Consider the following 19433-nt stretch of genomic DNA (forward strand, 5'->3'; position numbering starts at 1 on the left):
TTTCGTTATAAAAATTCTCAAAACACAATCTCTACAAATTCGAAGCCAGAAACAAGAATAGGATGCAAAGCAATGATGGGTTTGAAGAAAGTGGGATTAGGATGGATTGTATGTAAGTTCGTAATTGAACATAATCATATGCTCCTTTCTCCTAGAAGCACAAGTTTACTTCGTGGACATAGAGTGGTAACACATGCCCAAAAGAGTCTTATAGATACACTAAATGAGGCCGGTGTACCTCCAAGGAAGATAATGTCAGTGTTGAGCAAAGAATCCGGTGGTGACCATAATGTTGGTTGTATTGCTAAAGATGTTCAAAATTATTTGGGGAATAGAAGAAGTCTTATGTTTGGAGAGGGAGATGCACAAAAAATGTACAATTATTTTCTTGAGAAACAAAGCAAAAATCCGGGTTTTGTTTATGCAATCCAAGTGGATGAAAATGGAAGAATGGGCAATTGTTTTTGGGCAGATGCTAGATCACGAGTTGCATACCAATATTTTGGAGATGTTGTTACTTTTGATGCTACCTATTTGACAAATTGTTATAAGATGCCTTTTGTTCCTTTTACTGGAGTTAACCACCATCACCAATCAATGATGTTTGGATGTGCTTTGCTCATAAATGAAACCGTTGAATCATATACATGGTTGTTGAAAACATGGCTTGAAGCAATGCTTGGACGTGCTCCTTCTACAATTATCACAGATGATGACAAGGCTATGGGTAAGGCAATTGCAGAGGTACTACCAAATACTACTCATAGATTGTGCTTGTGGCATATTTTACAAAAAGTTCCAGAACATTTGGCTCATATATATAATAAATATCCATCTTTCCAAGGAGATTTTCGACATTTTATTCATAATACAATCACGATTGAAGAGTTTGAGGCTGAATGGAATGAAATTGTAAGCAAGTATCAATTGGGAGAGAATGATTGGTTGAAAAATATTTATAGGCGACGTGAAAAGTGGATACCGGCTTACTTGCGAACCACATTTTGTGCTGGCATGTCTACTACTCAAAGAAGTGAGAGCATGAATAAGTTTTTTAAAGATTATGTTCGTTCAAGCACAATGGTGTGTGACTTTGTATATCAATATGAAAAAGCCTTGGATGCACGTTATTTTAAAGAGAAAGAAAGAGATGTGAAGACATTAAATTCTAGATCGATTTTAAAAACATGTTACAAGATGGAAGCAGAGGCTGCAAAGGTTTATACAAGAGAGTCTTTTTTGATGTTTCAAGAAGAGCTATTTAACACTCAAAATTACAAGTCATCTAAATATCGGGAAGAAGGAGGGACGAAGATATATAGGGTGACCCTTCATGGGAAAGAAACTCCATTTTATGAAGTTGCATTTGAAGTTCTTGAAAAGAAAGCTACTTGTACATGCCATAAGTTTGAATTTGTTGGAATTCTATGTAGGCACATTCTTCAAATTTTTTTGAAGAAATCTTTGGTGGACACTATTCCTCAACATTATGTTTTAGAGAGATGGACGATCAATGCCAAGAGTCGCATTATACATGGCATATCAAGTGATGATAATCAAGTAGAGAAGCCAAATTCTTTCACTTTGATGAGAAATAGCTTAATGTTGCAATTTTATGAAGTTATAGAAGCGGGGTGCCAATCAAAACGAAAATATGAACATCTTGGCATTGGTTTAGAAAAGCTTCATCACAAGCTTTTGGCAATGGATGATGATTGTGATGTAGGAAGCGCCGATGGTCCCGTGTTGAACAACCAAGTACTATCAAACCTTGGATTCACCTTGCAAGATCCTTTAAATGTTCGTTGTAGAGGAAAACCTAAATCTTTGAGACAAAAAAATCCAAAAGAAAATCAAGAAATCAAGAAAAGGGCATGTTCCATTTGCAAGAAAACCGGGCATGTGAGAACCAATTGTCCTTCACAAAAGCAAGCTAGGTATTCTTATAAATTTTGTGATTTACAATAATTTACATTAAAATGCATTGTGTTTTATTTTGCATTAAAATCTTATTTTCTATAGGGATGTTGTGAAAGACAATATGCAGTCAACTAATTTGGAGTTGATGGATCAACAAAGTCTAGTAAAGGTAATTTCTTATTATAACATATCCTCTATCAAAGTCATATTTTGTCCATTATCTAAATTTCATTATTTTTTAATACAGTGCTCTTTGCCAACTATGGAGTATCCCTTTGCAACTACATTTGCCATGTCTCAAGATCCTGTATTTCCATCTACCACAATTGATATTGGTGCAGACAACAACCCCTATGAAATTCCTTGAAGTTGTGGTTTGTGTGGAGTGGTCTTTTTTGTGAGGTTATGGTGACCATAAAAAAATGTATGGAAGCTGTATGCTGTATATGGCTAACAATGTCGAATGTATGCAAGCTCACTAAGCTGTATGCTGTTATGGTGACCACTTACTGGTTTATTTTTTGTATAACCAACAATGTTTAAGCTAACCAACAGTATTTGCTAAATATTTTTCAAGACTGAGATCAACAATATTTGCTCAATATTTGTTCCAACTTACAACAATGAAAGTAAATGGCAGATTTATTCCACAAGCAGCAAGAAAATACCAGAGTGCTTCTGCAACTATTAAATTGCAAGTGCTCTGGAAGAAATAAAAATGCAGGTAAATCTAGTTGCAGACACCCTTAAATACAAAGGATATTTTAAGGGCAGATTAGAACTTCATTGAAAATGCAGGTGAATCTAGTTGCAGAAACCCTTAATTAGAACTTCATTCAACAATATTTTTTGTTCCAACTTACAACAATGAAAGCAAAATGGCAGATTTATTCTACAACCAACAAGAAAATACTAGAGTGCTCTGGACCAAAAAAATTGCAAATGCTCTGGACCAAAAAAAAAATGCAGGTGAAACTTAGAATTTTCAATTTCATCAAGCATCTGGTTGCAGAAACCCTTAAATACAAAGGATTTTTTAAGGCCCTATTTTAGAATCCCTTGTTAGTTTAAAAAAATTAAAAAAAAAAAAAAAAAAATCCAAAAAAACTAAGAACTTCCATCGACTCCTGAGCGGTGCGAGTGGGCTGAGAGGCAGGGTTCGCTGGGCGGTGCTGGTGTGTCGATATTGGTGCAGAAGACGGCGATCTGGGCAGTGGGCTAGGCGGTGGTGAGCTGGGCGGCGGCGAGCTGGGCAGGGCAGCGGCAGGGAGCTGGGCGGCGGCGAGCTGGGCAGTGGACTCCTGAGCGGTGCGAGTGGGCTGAGCGGCGGGGTTCGATGGGCGGTGCTGGTGTGGCGATATTGGTGCAGGCGACAGCGATCTGGGCAGTGGGCTCGGTGGGCTGGGTCGCGGCGAGCTGGGCAGCGGCAGGGAATTGGGCGGCGGCAGTGAACTGGGTTGGACGGCGGCGAGGCTCGATTTCTCTATTCAACTTTTCCTGGGCGGTGCGGGTGAGCTGGACGGCGGTGGACTGGACGACGGCGAACTGGACGACGGCGAGCTGGGCGGCGGTAGACGAAGAAAACTGAGAAAACGAAGCGAGAAAGAACGAGAAAGAAAACTTACGGTCTATTGGTTTTACCATTAGAAGGGATAATCTAGTGCATCCAAAAACATTTTCTAACTTGCTCCAGGCAGACGTGTCAGTCATTTAGTGGCTGGCACAAAATCAACCTTTTGTGCAACCTGAGTACCCAAGACGCTCTCAACCTTTTAACACTATTATATAATAGAAAACCTTAGGTCTGGATGCGCTGCAAAATACCACTTTTACAGCAACAAATCAAAACTTGACACATCAGGCAAGAGCATAAAATTCAATAGAAATGAAAACACCTGATTAACTAACCTATTTAATAGAAAATTCTCTTCGTTTTCCCCACTCTCCCACATGCTGCCGCCCCCTCTCCCAAATTCCCCTGCCACGTCCCACCCCACCACCATAACTGGCCACTACCAAGCAGCGCCTCCGACCACCACCAATTTTCGCCGCCCACCACGAAGGCCGAATGCCAACCATCCGGCCGATCTCTCTCAACCCCGCACCGCTCAAGCCAAACGTAAACCACCCCACCCCTCCAGCCAAACGCAACTGTCGGAATCCATGGAGCCACCGCCAGAATCCGCCCAAGAGAGAGATAGATGATGTTGGTGGCTCAGGCACGCGGGTCTGGCCGTGACCAACGCTGGGTCAAGGCCTGGGTCACGGCCACACTGGGTCACGGCCTGACCATGGATTCCGGCGTGGCTGGGCAGTGGCCGGCGATGTTGGGTTTTTGTTGGCCACCAGAGAAAAACCGGAATTTTGGCAGTGGGTTTGTGTTCGTGGGTTGCTCTGAATGGAGTTCAAATGTTGGTGTTCGTGGGTTGCTCTGCTTTTGGCTAAATGTTGGTTTTTGATTTTCTGGTTTTTGGCTACTCTTGTTGGTGTTCGTGGGTTGCTGAGTCTTGTTGGTTTTTGGCTTACTCTTGTTGGTGTTCCGTTGAGTTGGGGCTTTTTTTTTTTTTTTGTAAACAATTGAGTTGGGGGCCTTGGGGCTTTGAACGGGCAAGAGAGAGAAAGAGAAAGAGAAAGAGTAATATGATGAAATTTGTTTAAGGAAATTTGTTTAAGGATCTGGTGTTTCCAAGTCCATTACATTTTGTGTACTTATCTAACTGGCAGCTTCTAATTTGGTGCTGTAAAAGAAGGCATTTGCGGCCCATCCGGATGTAAGGAGCTCTCGTTATATAATGTATTGAATCATATGATTCTACCAACTAACACCAAAAATAGCCTTGATCATTTTGAAGCCTAACCAGCAAGCTTTTATCTCATTTTCACCATCCCCATGGATACCAAAAGTACATAAGTCCTTTAACCTTTATTGAAAAGAGAATAGGCCTTGGATATGAGGCGCCTTATGCTTTTAATGATATTTTAATTACTTTTCGAAAAAGAGAAGAGAATAGGCCTTGTGATTTTATCAGTCATGAATAAAAGAATGTTGTAAACATTAAGTCCAGATAATCTGATGTAAGACGATATTTACTTTTATTTTTGATAAAAACGAAAATAAAAAAATATATATTAAAAATAATATTAGAGCAATGTCACTTAATCAGAATTTTATCCATTTTCAGACAAAAAAAGTATAAAAGAAAAGATTGTCACGATTCCCGCTGATTGTCAATTTTATATTAGGATTTTATTTTATTAGTACTTTATTTCTTTTCCTTAGTAGGATTAGATTTGCTTTAATTACTTTCATTTTCTTATTAGGATTAGGTTTACTATTGCTACTAGGATTATGTTTACTATTACTACTAGGATTAGGTTTAGTTTCTCTATATGTATTTCTCTTCTATAAATAGGCTAGCTTGTAATGTAAAACTCGATTTATTAAATTATTATCAAATTAGAGAATTCTCTCTCAAATACTCTGTGGAGTTTTATTTTTCTTTTAGCATGCGGGCTTGTTTTTATTTTTTTGGTAGAAGACGAAGACGCTTCTTCTTGCAGAATCAAAGACGCTGCTCTTTGGTTAGTTACCTTAGTCTTTCGTTATGTTAGTTGGTATCTGAGTAGGTTTTATCCTAATCATGGCCAATCAGCGCAATGGTGACAAACTTCTCCAACAATGCCTCTTGTAGGGGAGGAGCTCTTTCAAGAGCCAAATTCATGGGATATCCGAGTTGGCATTATCCGAATTCGATGGCTAACTTATACTACAACAACAACTTCTATAACGACGTCGTTCGTGAGAGAGATGTTGTTTCGAGATCCGATTACCAACGATACATCAAGCGATCAAAGGCTCCTTGGAGAGCCGAATTTCAATAGCTCCAGCAGATCTAGCAAACAATGCAACAGGAGATGCGCCAGTTGTGGGAGATGTTTGAACGCATACAGATGCGTGCCCTTTGGAATCACAGGGATGCCCAAGATGACTATGAGATCCAAAGGAAACCCGTTCATTATTCTTATGTTGATAGATTCTTTGATGATGACGTAAGCCACACTGTACATGACCGTAATCATATTCATAAATCTCCAAATAGGCACTTCGTCTATGAAGAAAATATTAATTATGGTGAAAAAGATGTTGATGCTGTTAATTTGGAGTTGTCATCAAAGAAACAATTTGTGCAGCAACAACTATTTGTTCCAACAACTACATCAATGGAAGAACAGCCACCACCTCCTCCACCGCAGGTACAACTCATCACGATTACCACAAAAATTGATGATTCTTTTGAAGAAAACGCTGAAGTTAAAGATGACATCCATGAAGAAATCGTTCGAGGAATTTTTCTGGAAGTAGACGAAAAGGAAAAATCGTGTCTTGGTACTATCTATGTAGATTTCTCCAAATACCTTTCTTCGGAGAAGCTGCGTGTGCCATGTCCCAAAAAAAAACTCGAGGATGAGTTTTTTTCAAGTGAGAGTGTATGATGTAAGACAGTATTTACCTTTATTTTTGGTAACACGATTTGAATGACACCATCCACACTTTTTAAGAGTAATACTATCAACTTTTATGAGCAACTTTCAATACTGTTATTTGGGATTTTTTTTTATTTTTTTTTTGTGAGTTGTTATTTGGGATATTACTTGTAGTATTCATTTTTTTTCTCATACGTTTATTTATTTATTATTTTTTTTTCAAGATAAGTGAAAATAAAATTAAACCAAACAAAGGAAGAAAATTATAGATAACTAAAATAAAGGCCAAAATATATCACGATGCATTGCAACAATCCACTCCACAACCCCGGAGAGGATCCTCGTGATGAAAGGAGTAAATGGGAAAGTTGTCCGTGCTGCTGGTGATATTTTGAGTACAGAAAGTATCCAATAGATTCTAAGCATCATAACAGTTGCAGAAAGGGTAGTGAAAACTAAAAGATAAATGTACAATCATGTAACAAGTCCCCACAATGGATTGTGAGACATATGACAGTAGGAGAAGAGCTTCACATGAAGGGAGCCAGAAGACAGGGTTTAACAAGAGGAGTTTTTTTTTTTCTTCCCAAAAAATCATTTTTAGAAGGCCTCATTTTCTTTCATACAAGTTAAAATGAGATATCGTACATGTAAAATCAATCTTTTGCATCACATTTTCCATGGCCTGTTGTTTCTTCTTGAGAATATGACATAACCACAACAGGGATTTGTCCGTCACGTTTTGAAGGAAAAATTTTGGTATTTGAAAAAACGACAACAACAATAAAGTCACTTAAAGATGGTGATGCGGGAAATGCATAGCTCCAACAATATAACAAATTGCAGAGTTTGTAGAGAATGACCACACCTTATTTGTAAATTATACTGCACTTACAAAAGAAAAGAAGAAAAAAGAAGAAGAAATGGGAAGACAAGGATGACTCAAATTCTTGCACAATCAACCAATCATGCATATCTACATGCTTTACAATGATCCTTATTGGGGATAACAGGACAACTTTAAAATTAGCAATTCAGAATTCCATTTCATCATAGTTTCCATTGAGAAGATCAAACACTAATGAACCATATAAAAGGAGTACAAAGAAATGAAACTTTGCAAGTCAAAGAATCGTTGTGCACTAATGCATCTCCAATCCGCCACTGCTTTCTCCCCCGCTTGCTCTGCTGCTTTCTACGCCATTTGCTCCACTGCTTTCTCTCCCTCTTGCTCGTACCTTTCATAGATGGTAAGTGCATTAAAGAAACCACAAATCGGGACCATCAACAATTAATTTTTCCAAATACACAAAAAGCATTGCACCGCCAATCAAAAGCTTAAACCATATAAAACACTACACCGTTGCAACTTGCAATACAGTTCTCATGATTTTGGATATACAATTTTTTTTCCTCCAACTCAATACCTATTTCCAACGCTTATACAAGGAATGTGTACAAGAGAAACATCTTCAGAAAAAAACTAATTCCTAAACTATGTTAAAGACACCCTCCAAAGAGAGCTAGAGTAAGATAAGATGGAAAAGACTACAACAATAAAGCACCACAAACTACAGAGTCATTTGCATCCAATACAATCGCATTGGAAACATTGTTAGATATTCCATGAAGAATCATGCACATAAATAACTTTAGACATGAGCCCAACTTAAATGAAAATTGCAATTATAGCATGAGATTCTTATCAAGATTAAAGTATTTACACAGTTTATATCTCACCAGTTTAACCCTTGTTGTGGAAGACTACAACTGAAGGCAGGAAATTCAAAGAGAAAAGTTGCTTTGAACCAAAAGGGCAAATTCTCATATACAGATGGTGGCAGTAGAATTAGCGGGCTGCAACATAATATGTTAATCTCAGCTACTTTTTCCTCCAAAATACAGTAAACAAAAACAGAAGAGAAGATGAGTATAACCTAGTTCTTCTTTTATAAAGTCTATATTCAAGTACAAGCCAAAACTTCTGATCTGCATCTAACTGTTTCCATTTGTGCAGTATATCATAAGCCCATTCAAAAAATGGTGAATATTGTATTAAAATCAGAAGCAAGAAGACGCAAACCTCAACAAATGCTACGCCACGGATGAAAAGAAGCAACATTGTGAGGAAGATTGGCCCAAAGATTACAAGCCACTCGGCACCTTCTAGTACTGGTGTGGAAGCCACAAATATTCCCCACCCGAGGAGAATCTGAGCTCAACATTCATCAAACTTCCATTAATTGATGGAAATGGAATCAAGGTAAATGCAGGTGAGATGTATGAGGCAAGCATATGGAACCAGACCCCCAGAACCAAAGAAATAGTTTTAGTCACTTCCTCAAAGGAGTTAACAAATTTAGTATTAGTAAACTAACAATTTTTCTAAAGAAGTATCAGTCTTCTAGTGCCACAATACTAGAGATTCATATCTAAGATATGAGTAATGCTTGTTGATCCAAAGATTGATTTTCACTACCACATTATCATAGTTGTATGGCAATCGTATGAGAGTCTACTAAATAGCTTTTTTCCACCCACAATCAAACAGCCTAAATGAACATATTGTCCAATATATTCAGTTGAAAGAAGTCCTCATATGAGATATCATCAATTACATATGAGATTGATATAAAGGTAAAACTTAGGCTCTGTTGTAGTAGCACCATCACAGATTTCTAAGAAGCATCAAGAACAGCTGCATGTAGCACCTGTGCTAGAAGTAGTGGCATTTGAATGAAATAGAAGCACTAACCTCGCCAAAATAGTTGGGATTACGAGAGTATTGCCAGAGTCCAACATTGCACCATTTCCCTCTATTTTCTGGAGAGTTTTTGAATACTAATTTTTGCTGATCAGCTGTTGCTTCAACTAAAAAACCCACTGAGCACATAATCCAGCCAATTATGTCCACAGCATGGAGAGATGGATTTCTTGAGCTTGAATTAAACACTGTGACAGGCAAACTTACTGTCCACACCCAGAAAGCCTGCAGTGAAGGAAAAAAAAAAAGGTTTTAATACAATTTGAATCCAGCCGGCCCCCACAAACTAAAAGCATAAATACATAGCTATAGTTAATTCAAAATAGAAAATAGAGAGTTATAAAAACCTTAAACATCCAGAATACTGCCAGCTTTCCCAAATTACCATGCAAATCATCCAAACATCTATCCTCCCCCCAACGCAAGATCCTAATCATATCAACCAGAAAATCAAAATAAAATCGAAAGTTGATATCTAGATGATACAGTAATATATGTAATAGCAGCAGTAGTAGTGGATAAGAATATGTAATAGCAGCAGTAGTAATGGTAGTAAGTTGAAGTTTTCAGGTAAGGATATTAACTAATTTAAAAAAGCCAAATGGTACAACACAAAAACACAAGTATATGGAAGTAAACAAAAAAAATCTCTGAAGACTGCCTATGAATAACAAAGGACATGGACCAAGGTAGAGGTGAATGGTAGAGAATTTCATCTAAGAGACTCCAACTGGTTGAAAACCTGAGGCTTTGTGGAGTCAAGTCTAAAAAATGAAACCAAGTTGTACATTTGATGTTCTGACTATAGCCTGAAAAGGAATTAAACTAGAAGAAGTTTGCTTTATGCAATGTTACATTAATCATACCTCATTAACCGAAACAATCCGTGGCGAAGACCCCATATGAATACAACCAAAGTCAAGACTATCTGAAAAACAGAGCAGCAAAGTGATATACAGTGAATATTGGTCTAAAAATTTCAAGACTAAAATTTTTTGATATAGTACATGAAGTTTGTGATTGATCATTATATATACAAAGTGATATACAGCAATTTTATATTGATTTGGGTTTGGGCGAAGCTCTAGTGGCCCAATCCAAAGCAAACTGTTTTGCGTTAGAATTGCTGACTCCAATATCCTTCAAGTTATTCACTAATTTAAGTGTGAGTGATGTGGAGTTAGCGAACTATATTGGTCGAATATTCACCAACAAGTCTTGGAGAAAAAAACGATTAAGTCGATATAGAACACCCTATATTGTATAAATTTATTTGTATTGGAAAAAATTTATTTGTTTTTCTATATATATCCCTGGTGTATATCAATTAAGTGAACTGTATAATATATCAATTCATGTACTATATAGCTCAGTGTGTTGTTCAAGTTCAACAACACACTGAGCCACATAAGGTATATATTGCACTTAAAGAAATATAAATTCCAATTATTTATTTATGAAAACCCGAACAAAGACAAAACGTATTTATCCAAAAGAAAAACATAAATTCAAATTCCATTATAATCATAATGCAGTACATTTACCTTATGTGCCTTACAAATTAAAACCAGGAGATATTACCTGTCTAAAATTCCATGTGCCTTTCAGAATCAGAGTCAATATCGCAATTATCGCAAAATTTGTGTTTTCTGTGAATTCAATGAAAGAAAAATAAAATTTACAAAAAAAAAAAACTGGAAGTAACATATGGTCAGCAAAACTGAATAATAGACGACTGCCCCATTATTTCTTCTTGTTTTCTTTTCTTGGTAGACGTGTTCAAAGAGCTCAGTAAGGAATCAAATTCTCTTTTACTTGCGTTTTCCTACCATTTCTAAACAACCAAACAAGAACCCATTTCTCTTTCGAACGAAAATGGCGCAATTCAAGTCTGAGAAAGCAAAGAAATTTAACGAAAAGGAGAGAAAGAACAAGATACCGGCAAAGTCAGTGACTTTATCGAATTTGAGAAGGGCTGTGACTATAAAGAACAAAAACTGATAACCCACCTGCAATACCCATCAAACTTCTTTCATCTTACAAGACTAAAAACTCACACATGAAAATCATTCAAGCAGAGAGACAGAGAGAGAAAGTTTACAGTGACAATGGCAGTTAGGCCTAAGAAATGGGAGTCGATAACGGTTCCCATGACGATGGCGCTATATCTTTTCTCTGGTTCTCTCTCTGTATGCTACTGGTGATGCTCGTCAGCTCGTGGCTTTTGTTTGCCCGTCTTTAATCAAATGTAAGATTTGAGTATGCTGAGTAAAGGATAATCACAAGAAGATTGATAACCAACTCAAAGTTTAAACTTAGGTAAACTTGTTATCTTAGATAAGTCTCATTATCATGGATATGGTTGTTCTCTCATCTCTTCAATTGTAGATTATTATCTTCTTCAGATGTATATTTCGAATGTAGTTCTCAAATGTACGACAGATTATATTATAGGGTAAAGTCCACGTAACCTTCTTAAACTACTACCCAATTAATAATGTCCCCCCAAAACTTTCAATTGTGACAATGTCCCCTTAAACTACCAAAATATTGTCAATGTCCCTCATAAGACTAACAAAAAGATCAAAATGCCCTTATATATTTCTTAATAAGACAAAAATACCCTTATAAATTAAAAAAATGAAAAAAAAAAGAAATTGTTCTTTTCAAAAGAACAATTTCTTTTTTTTTTTTTTTTTAAATTAGGTTCTAAACCAAATTTTTTAATTTTTTTATAAGAATATTTCTTAATATATATATATATATTTTTATAAAAATGGGAAATTTTTATTTAAAAAAATTTATAAAACAAAATAAAAAACGAAATTTTTATAACAAAAAAAAAAATCAAAAATTTTTAACTTTTTTCTTATAAAAAGGATTTTTTTTTTTTTTTTTTAATTTTCTACCCTTTGGTTTTTTTTTTTTTTTTTTTTATTTTTGTTTTTATTTTATTAAGGGTAGTTTCGTCATTGAGAGGAACATTGACAATTTTTGGTAGTTTGAGGGGGACATTGTCACAATTGAAAATTTGGGGAAGACATTGTTAATTGCGTGGTAGTTTAAGGGGATTATGTGGACTTTTCCCTATATTATATAAATACAAACGTCCAATGCTCAGTTGAGTAAGGCAGAATATTCAAATCTTTACGTGCTGAAGGTGATGAAGAATAGAGGAAATGAAGAACCCAATGAACAGAGTATGAAAGTATGCAAGCACAGAGAGTATACTGTTATAAAAATAAAGGAAAATTACAGAAAAACGAAGATATATTTAAATTTCAAAATTCAGATGATGATATAAAAGAGAATTGATTTACCAGAGATAATTATCCATGCTCAGATAATTTCGAATTTCGAAATAAAATTGCTATTAAATCAGACTGGCACTTAAGTCAAACCGTTAGATTAAATAATCCAATTGGCACTTAAATCAGACCGTTAGATTAAATAATTAAGATTTAATCTCAATCGTTAGATCAACACTGGATTTATTTAAGAAGCATCCTATGGTTTAGATCAAACCACTAGATCGAACGATCTTCACCGTCCAAAAATGAATGGTCATGATCAGATCGCTCCGAGCTTCTATGCTTCATGCCAAGTGCCAAGTGCGCCATCAAAGCACCCTAAAGCCCACACCACACGTGCATGCGTGTGCATTCGGTGCTTTGCACCATACTATAACATGCACTAGGATGTACCATAGGATAGCTCATTCAATAGCTTATGTTTGTTGGGCCTTATAAATGCCAAGAAAATCTTCTCTCTTTCTAATGTGGATCTTTTTTTTTTTTTTTTTGACATGTCCACACAAGAGGGGGGAGGGAGATTCGAATTACTGACCTTAGCTTCATTAGAAGTGGTCTTAGTCGATTGAGCTACTTCTTGGGAACTCTAGTGTGGATCTTTATTCAATACTCTTTAAAACTTTCCATTTAAAACACAAAACAATATATATATATATATATAAGGCTTACATGCGGTAGTTTGGAATTACTGCAATCTGGGGTAGTTCCAAATGGGCGGCTAAGATCATCCAACCACAGTAAAAATTTAATTTTTTAAAAAGAAATAATATAATATTCCTTAATTATTAAAAAATCAATAATTAAAAAAATAAAAGAAAATGAAAATAAAAACTGAAAGGGGTGGAACCGACCACCACAAGGCAAATAGTTAAGCGGGACCACCCCAGAATTTTAACAAAGAGGAGATGGCGGAGCCTGTATCTTCGGCTCTGGTGGTGGACGAACCACCCAGCTGGCTAAGGAATTGGTCAAGCCACCCTGAGCTCAACAAATACCAAAAAAAAATAAAAATAAAAGATGGTTTGGGTTTTGACCACCCGTTTTGGCCAAAGGGTGGTAAGAACCGCTGATGGCCGATACTTACGAGGTAATTAAGAGCCACTAATGTAAAAAGGCCAAAAAATAAAAATAAAAGATGGTTTGGGTTTTGGGGATGGGGACCACCCCGAGAGGCCCTGCAATTCCGAACCCTGTCACGTAGAGGGTGGCGAAACCACAGACGAGCAATTAGTAGAACTGAGCCGAGGCACTTTGGGTGTGCTTTTTTGACCACCGCTAAACTCAATTTTGGACATGGTCGAAACCATCCCACATGGCCAAGGGGGTGAAAGCAGCCCACCTCAGTATTAACTAGGGGTGGGGAAACCACCCCAGGGCGCTTTTGGGGTGGTGGAAATACCGAAAACCAACTATTTATTTTATTTTTGTTTTGTACAGGTGCGGGACCACCCAGCCACGGGGTAGTTCATCCACCCCTAGACCCGACCATGAGTGGCTCAGAAGCCACCCGCAGCCAAAGCTTTAAGAGTGGTCCGACCCTGCTGCATTTTAGCAGTGTTTGGGCCATCCACTTTTGTACTTTTTCTTTTTCTTTTTTCTTTTTAATTTTATTAGTTTTTAAATATTTTTATTAATCTTTTCTTTTTCTTTAAAAAAATTAATTTGTTACTGTCCAAAACGACTCCAAAGGGGGTCGTTTTGAACTACCGCACTGTATGGTAGTTTTCAACTACCGCAGGTAAGCCTCGCCAATATATATATATATATTGAAAATATTTCAACAATCCCCCACCATTTTCAAAATCAAAACAAGTCGAGTGGAATAGGAAAACTCATGCATAAATGAAGGTGTCTTGAGGAATCGAACCTTCACTTAGTGATAGTATGTCAAAGCTAATCAAAATAACATGGTAAATAAACTTTGAACCAGCTATCCTATTTGAGTAACCAGACATACCTCTGCTTTCTCTTCTCTTTGGGTATTTTCTTTTTAAGCCGACACATGGATTGGCCTTGTGTTTATATCCCGGTTTCATGAGCGTTTTAGAGACAAACCCTGGTCTCATAGAAGGCGGCACCACCTCCAACACTCATATAGGTAGGCTCATCAGAAGTGTCCTGTGACAAATACACTTCAACAGAACTATATTATAAGCCTATTAAGCGCATAACATACAACCTCTACTATAACATTATAGGTTCCAAGCACCCCTACCTTGGGATATTTCAACATATAGTGTACTTTAGTTCATTGAACTCAAGATCTTGAAATTTCAAATGTTGAGTTGAGTTTCCACTATTGGTGATCTAATGACATTAATCACATCCCCTTTGATGTTTTCCACACCAAATCCCTTGCAAGTCCTTTAGTCAATGGATCTGCCAAGTTTTAAACAGATCTCACAAAATCAATGGTAATTACTCCATCAGTGAGTAATTGCCTTTCATAACCATGCCTTAAACTAATATGCCTTGATTTTCAATTATAGATATGACTATAAGCTCACGACAGAGTAGCCTGACTAGGTTTAGGCCATATAGGAATTTCCATTAATAAATTCCTCAACCATTCCCCTTCTTTGCTACAAGAAGCCAATGCCACAAACTCTGCCACCATGGTAGGGTCTGTAATAAGGGTCTGTTTCTTAGAGTCCCAGGTGATAGCTCTTCCACCAAGGGTGAAAATCCACCCACTGGTTGATTTGTGATTATCATTATCCGTGATTTAACTAGCATCTGTACATCATTCCAATACCGTGGGACATCCAATGTACAATATACCATAATCCATGGTACTTCTTAAATATTTAAGAATCCTGTGTACAACACTCCAATGAATATGATTAGGGTTACTAGTATATCTACTCATTTTACCCATTGCATATGCAATGTCAGGTCTAGTGCATGTCATTGCATACATCAAACAACCAATAACTCTAGCATATTCCAATTGATCTACTGCTTTACCAGTATTAGGATACAATTTCATGCTAGCTCAAAAGGTGTACTCACAGGTTTACAATCAAATTGATTAAACCTTTTTATAACCTTTTTCAACATAATGTGACTGATTAAGAATTAGTCCATTCTTATTTCTTATAATTCTAATACCAAGAATTACATCAGCAATACCCAAGTCTTTCATGTCAAAACTGGAAGACAAGAATATCTTGGTATTTTCAATGCTCTCACAATCAATCCCAAAAATCAACATGTCATCAACATATAAACATATAATGACTCATTGATTTTTATAAAACTTACTATATACACACTAATCAGAATCATGGATTTTAAATCCATTTGCAATCACAGCTTTATCAAACTTTTCATCCCACTATTTGGGATCTTGTTTAAGACCATAGAGGGATTTAACCAATTTACAAACTTTTCGTTTTTGATTAGGCAAAACAAATCCCTCACGTTGATGGATATAAATCTCTTCTTCAAGCACACCATTTAAAAATGCAGTTTTGACATCCATTTGATGAATTTCAAAATTATAAATGGATGCTAATGCAATCAATGTTCTAAGGGTAGCAATCCTAGCAACATGCGCATAAGTATCAAAATAATCCAAATATTCTTTTTGTTTAAAACCTTTAGCTACTAACCTTACTTTGAATTTTTCAATGGTTCCATCTACCTTCAATTTCCTCTCACTACAAAAAACATACCAATTAGTAACGTGTCTATTGTGCATTACTTTCTAGCACGTTACAAATTAGTAACGTGTCAATTTGTAACACGTTACTAAATATTTTAGTAACGTGTGAAATGAAACACGTTATGAATTAATAACGCGCTAATATGGAACGTTACGAATTAGTAATGTGCCATATTGGCACGTTACAAATTAGTAACGTGCTAATATGGAATGTTACTAATTAGTAACGTTCCATATTAGCACGTTACAAAACGTGCCATCTTGGCACGTTACCAATTTGTAACATGTTATTTATAACACGTTATGAATTGGTAACGTGTAAAACTAACACGTTACCAATTCCATTAATATTATTTATACTATTAACATTATATTAATAATTCTATAATATAATGTTAATAGTATAAATAATTCCATTAATAATTCTATCATTTTAGTAATATTAATAATTCCATTAATATTACTAAAATGATTTATTTGGTTTTCATAATAATTTTGTTATATTTCATGATAATATAAACTAAAGTAGCTACGAATTGTTGCTCAAGTACAAATTATTTATGTTACTGCAGTACTACGTAGTGATAGTTATCATATTGTAATGATATATATAGTTAAGCTATTCAATGTTATTAAAAAATAACATTGTGATTTTTTGTAATAATATATATATACGGAGTTGCTAGTGTTTTCCTAATCTTAAATATATATATTTTTAAAATAACCAATTAGTTTGTAAGATCCATATGTATAAGGAGAAAATTTTATTTGAAAAAACATGTGATTCTCAAGTGATTTTAAAAGACTCTTAATTCAATTCTTCAACCGCCCAAATTCTAGCTATGGTTCGCATTATATTTATAAGAAGAATATGTAAGTTTTGCTTGGTTGTTGTTGTTGTTGTTGTTTTATTTTCATTTTTTGTGACAATTTGGTGTATTAATTGATCTTAAATAAAGAATTCTTAGATATTATAGTTAACATATACAATATATGTATATGTTGTCAATGATTTAAAAATTTGGAAAAAAAAAAAAAAAAACACATCTTGAAACTAACACTCATTTTTTAATATCTCTCGAATTAAAGTCTGCATTAATATCTACTCAAACTACAAGAAAAGTTTGCAAGGTAACCAAAATGATAAAAAATACCACTATAAAAAATTTAGGGAAAAATACATAAAATCAGGAAAAACATTAAAAAATTGATAACCCATTTCAGCGAGTAATGGGTTACCATAAGTATATGACAATTTTATATATCCAGTTGGAAAAAGTTTTTCCGACACTATATATATTATTTTAAAATTCAAAATATGAAAATTGGTAACGTGCCACGTATGGCACGTTACTAATTAGTAACGTGCCAAATGTGGCACATTTCTAATTAGTAATGTGCCAAATGGGTTTGATTTCACGATTGGGGATTATTTCTTTTTCCCCCAATTTCTCCTCCAGCTTCTATCTTTTTCTTCCCCCTCTGTTCCTTCTTTTTCTTCTTCCTCCAGCGTGCCAGTACACTACCCCTCCCAAACAGCGATTTTTCTCTCTTCCTGCTCCGGCCGTTTGGTTCTCCTTCGGCGTTCCTCACTCTCCGGCATTCTCTCTTTCTGCTTCTAGCTCCTCCCGCGCGCAGATCGTACACCCTCCTCTCTCCCTCAGTCGTTTTTCTCTCTTCTACTTCAGCCGGCAATGTCTCCCTCTCGGGGGCCTCTGTGACTCCGGTGGCGTCGAACCCAGGTAACTCTCCGACACTCTCTCCCTCTCCAAAATTGAAACGGTAATATTAACATTTCTGTTTTTGAATTGGTCTTTTTTTTTTTTATTATTATTTTTTTTAATTTTATTTTAGGGTAACCAGTTGCATAAGGGGTTGCTTAATCATTGGCAGAAGTTCACTTTTAATCCCAGGTAACTGTCCCAGAAGCTCGAATGGTTCATACCTATATATATATATTGAAATATATGTTTATATAATTAGTCAGAATTAATTATATATAATTTTCTGTATATAATGTACAAATTGTTATTGACAATTCTAGTTTGATCTTTGATTATGATTTTGATTAAGAAATTTTTTGATCCACAAACTATAATGATTTTGATTTTGATTAAGAAATTGTTAATTCTGATTAAGAAATTGTTATCTGACAAGGTGTTATAGACAATTATGATTTTCGTTAAGACATTTTTTGTTTGCAGATGTGCTTAATTTGAGATGATTTTCAATTTCTTAAGAGGGAATAAATTAGTATGGTGTACTAATTTCTTTAGATGATTTTCATGTTTGATGATTTATTAAATTAGTATGGTGCATGTTAAATTATATAAGCAAATGCTCACTATTTTTTCAAGATGTGTATGGTACATGCATGTGTATAACACATTAAGACCGTAATATGTGTAGATGACGTAAGGTCAGAAGCTGAGGACGGCAATCAAAACGAAAACCCACAACGGACCCCGAGTGGACAAAAGTCTCGCTTATCAAGACATTGTACCGCTGGTGAATGTCTTGATATTTTATCGAATATTCATAAATAGAGTATATACTTATCTCATAATACTTGAAAATTAGAAATACAAATTAATATGTGTTGTGGTTGTGGAAATACTGGATATTCATATCATTTTTACATTTTCAATGGATTAGCATTGAAACTATGTATATACCCTGAGGTGTGTGTTGGCAGTGTAGATATATAATGTTGAAGTTGTTTATCGTCCGTTTATACACGTCACTAAACCTTAATATTGTAGAGTATGATCTTGGTATGCTAATCGCTTAGGACTTGATGATTCCTGATTGATTGTTCGAGTATTTGTTTGCTGATTGATTGTTGTTTAATCATTTGCAGTGAGCGCGGAGAAGTCGACCCATCATGATGGTGTTTACTTGATTTTTTGTTGGGGTGTTTGTATATACTGTATTCGCGAATCACTTAAGTTGTATTTCTTATGTAGTTGGAATTATTTGTTTATTAAGTTGTTCATGTCTATATATATAGTAGGAATTATTTGTTTATTAAGTTGGAATTATGTATATATATGTAGTTGGAATTATTTGTTTATTAAGTTGTTCATGTCTATATATATAGTAGGAATTATTTGTTTATTAAGTTGGAATTATGTATATATATGTAGTTGCAATTTTTTGTTTATTAAGTTGTTCATGTATATATATATATAGTAGGAATTATTTGTTTATTAAGTTGGAATTATGTATATATATGTAGTTGAAATTTTTTGTTTATTAAGTTGTTCATGTATATATATATAGCAGG

General features: G+C 35.4%; 2 protein-coding genes and 1 long non-coding RNA gene across 3 annotated transcripts; 1 reads left to right on the forward strand and 2 right to left on the reverse strand.

Annotated features, from left to right (window-relative positions):
• The first annotated feature begins 252 nt into the window (after positions 1-252).
• LOC132185384 (protein FAR1-RELATED SEQUENCE 5-like) lies at positions 253-2287 on the forward strand. Its single transcript, XM_059599164.1, has 3 exons — positions 253-1937; positions 2023-2089; positions 2168-2287. The coding sequence occupies exons 1-3, from the start codon at positions 253-255 to the stop codon at positions 2285-2287; spliced, it is 1872 nt and encodes a 623-aa protein (XP_059455147.1).
• Positions 2288-7354: 5067 nt separating this feature from the next.
• On the reverse strand, positions 7355-9606 carry LOC132185385 (uncharacterized). Its single transcript, XM_059599165.1, has 6 exons — positions 9517-9606; positions 9161-9394; positions 8489-8617; positions 8343-8404; positions 8146-8262; positions 7355-7643 (listed from the first exon to the last, which is right to left on the reverse strand). The coding sequence occupies exons 1-6, from the start codon at positions 9604-9606 to the stop codon at positions 7601-7603; spliced, it is 675 nt and encodes a 224-aa protein (XP_059455148.1). The 3' UTR covers positions 7355-7600.
• A 1502-nt stretch (positions 9607-11108) lies between these two features.
• On the reverse strand, positions 11109-11373 carry LOC132185051 (uncharacterized). Its single transcript, XR_009440613.1, has 2 exons — positions 11271-11373; positions 11109-11178 (listed from the first exon to the last, which is right to left on the reverse strand). It is a non-coding gene; the product is annotated as an uncharacterized LOC132185051 (long non-coding RNA).
• Between the last annotated feature and the right edge of the window lie 8060 nt (positions 11374-19433).

This window comes from Corylus avellana, chromosome ca6 (assembly GCF_901000735.1).
Source record: "Corylus avellana chromosome ca6, CavTom2PMs-1.0".
Lineage (NCBI taxonomy): Eukaryota > Viridiplantae > Streptophyta > Magnoliopsida > Fagales > Betulaceae > Corylus > Corylus avellana.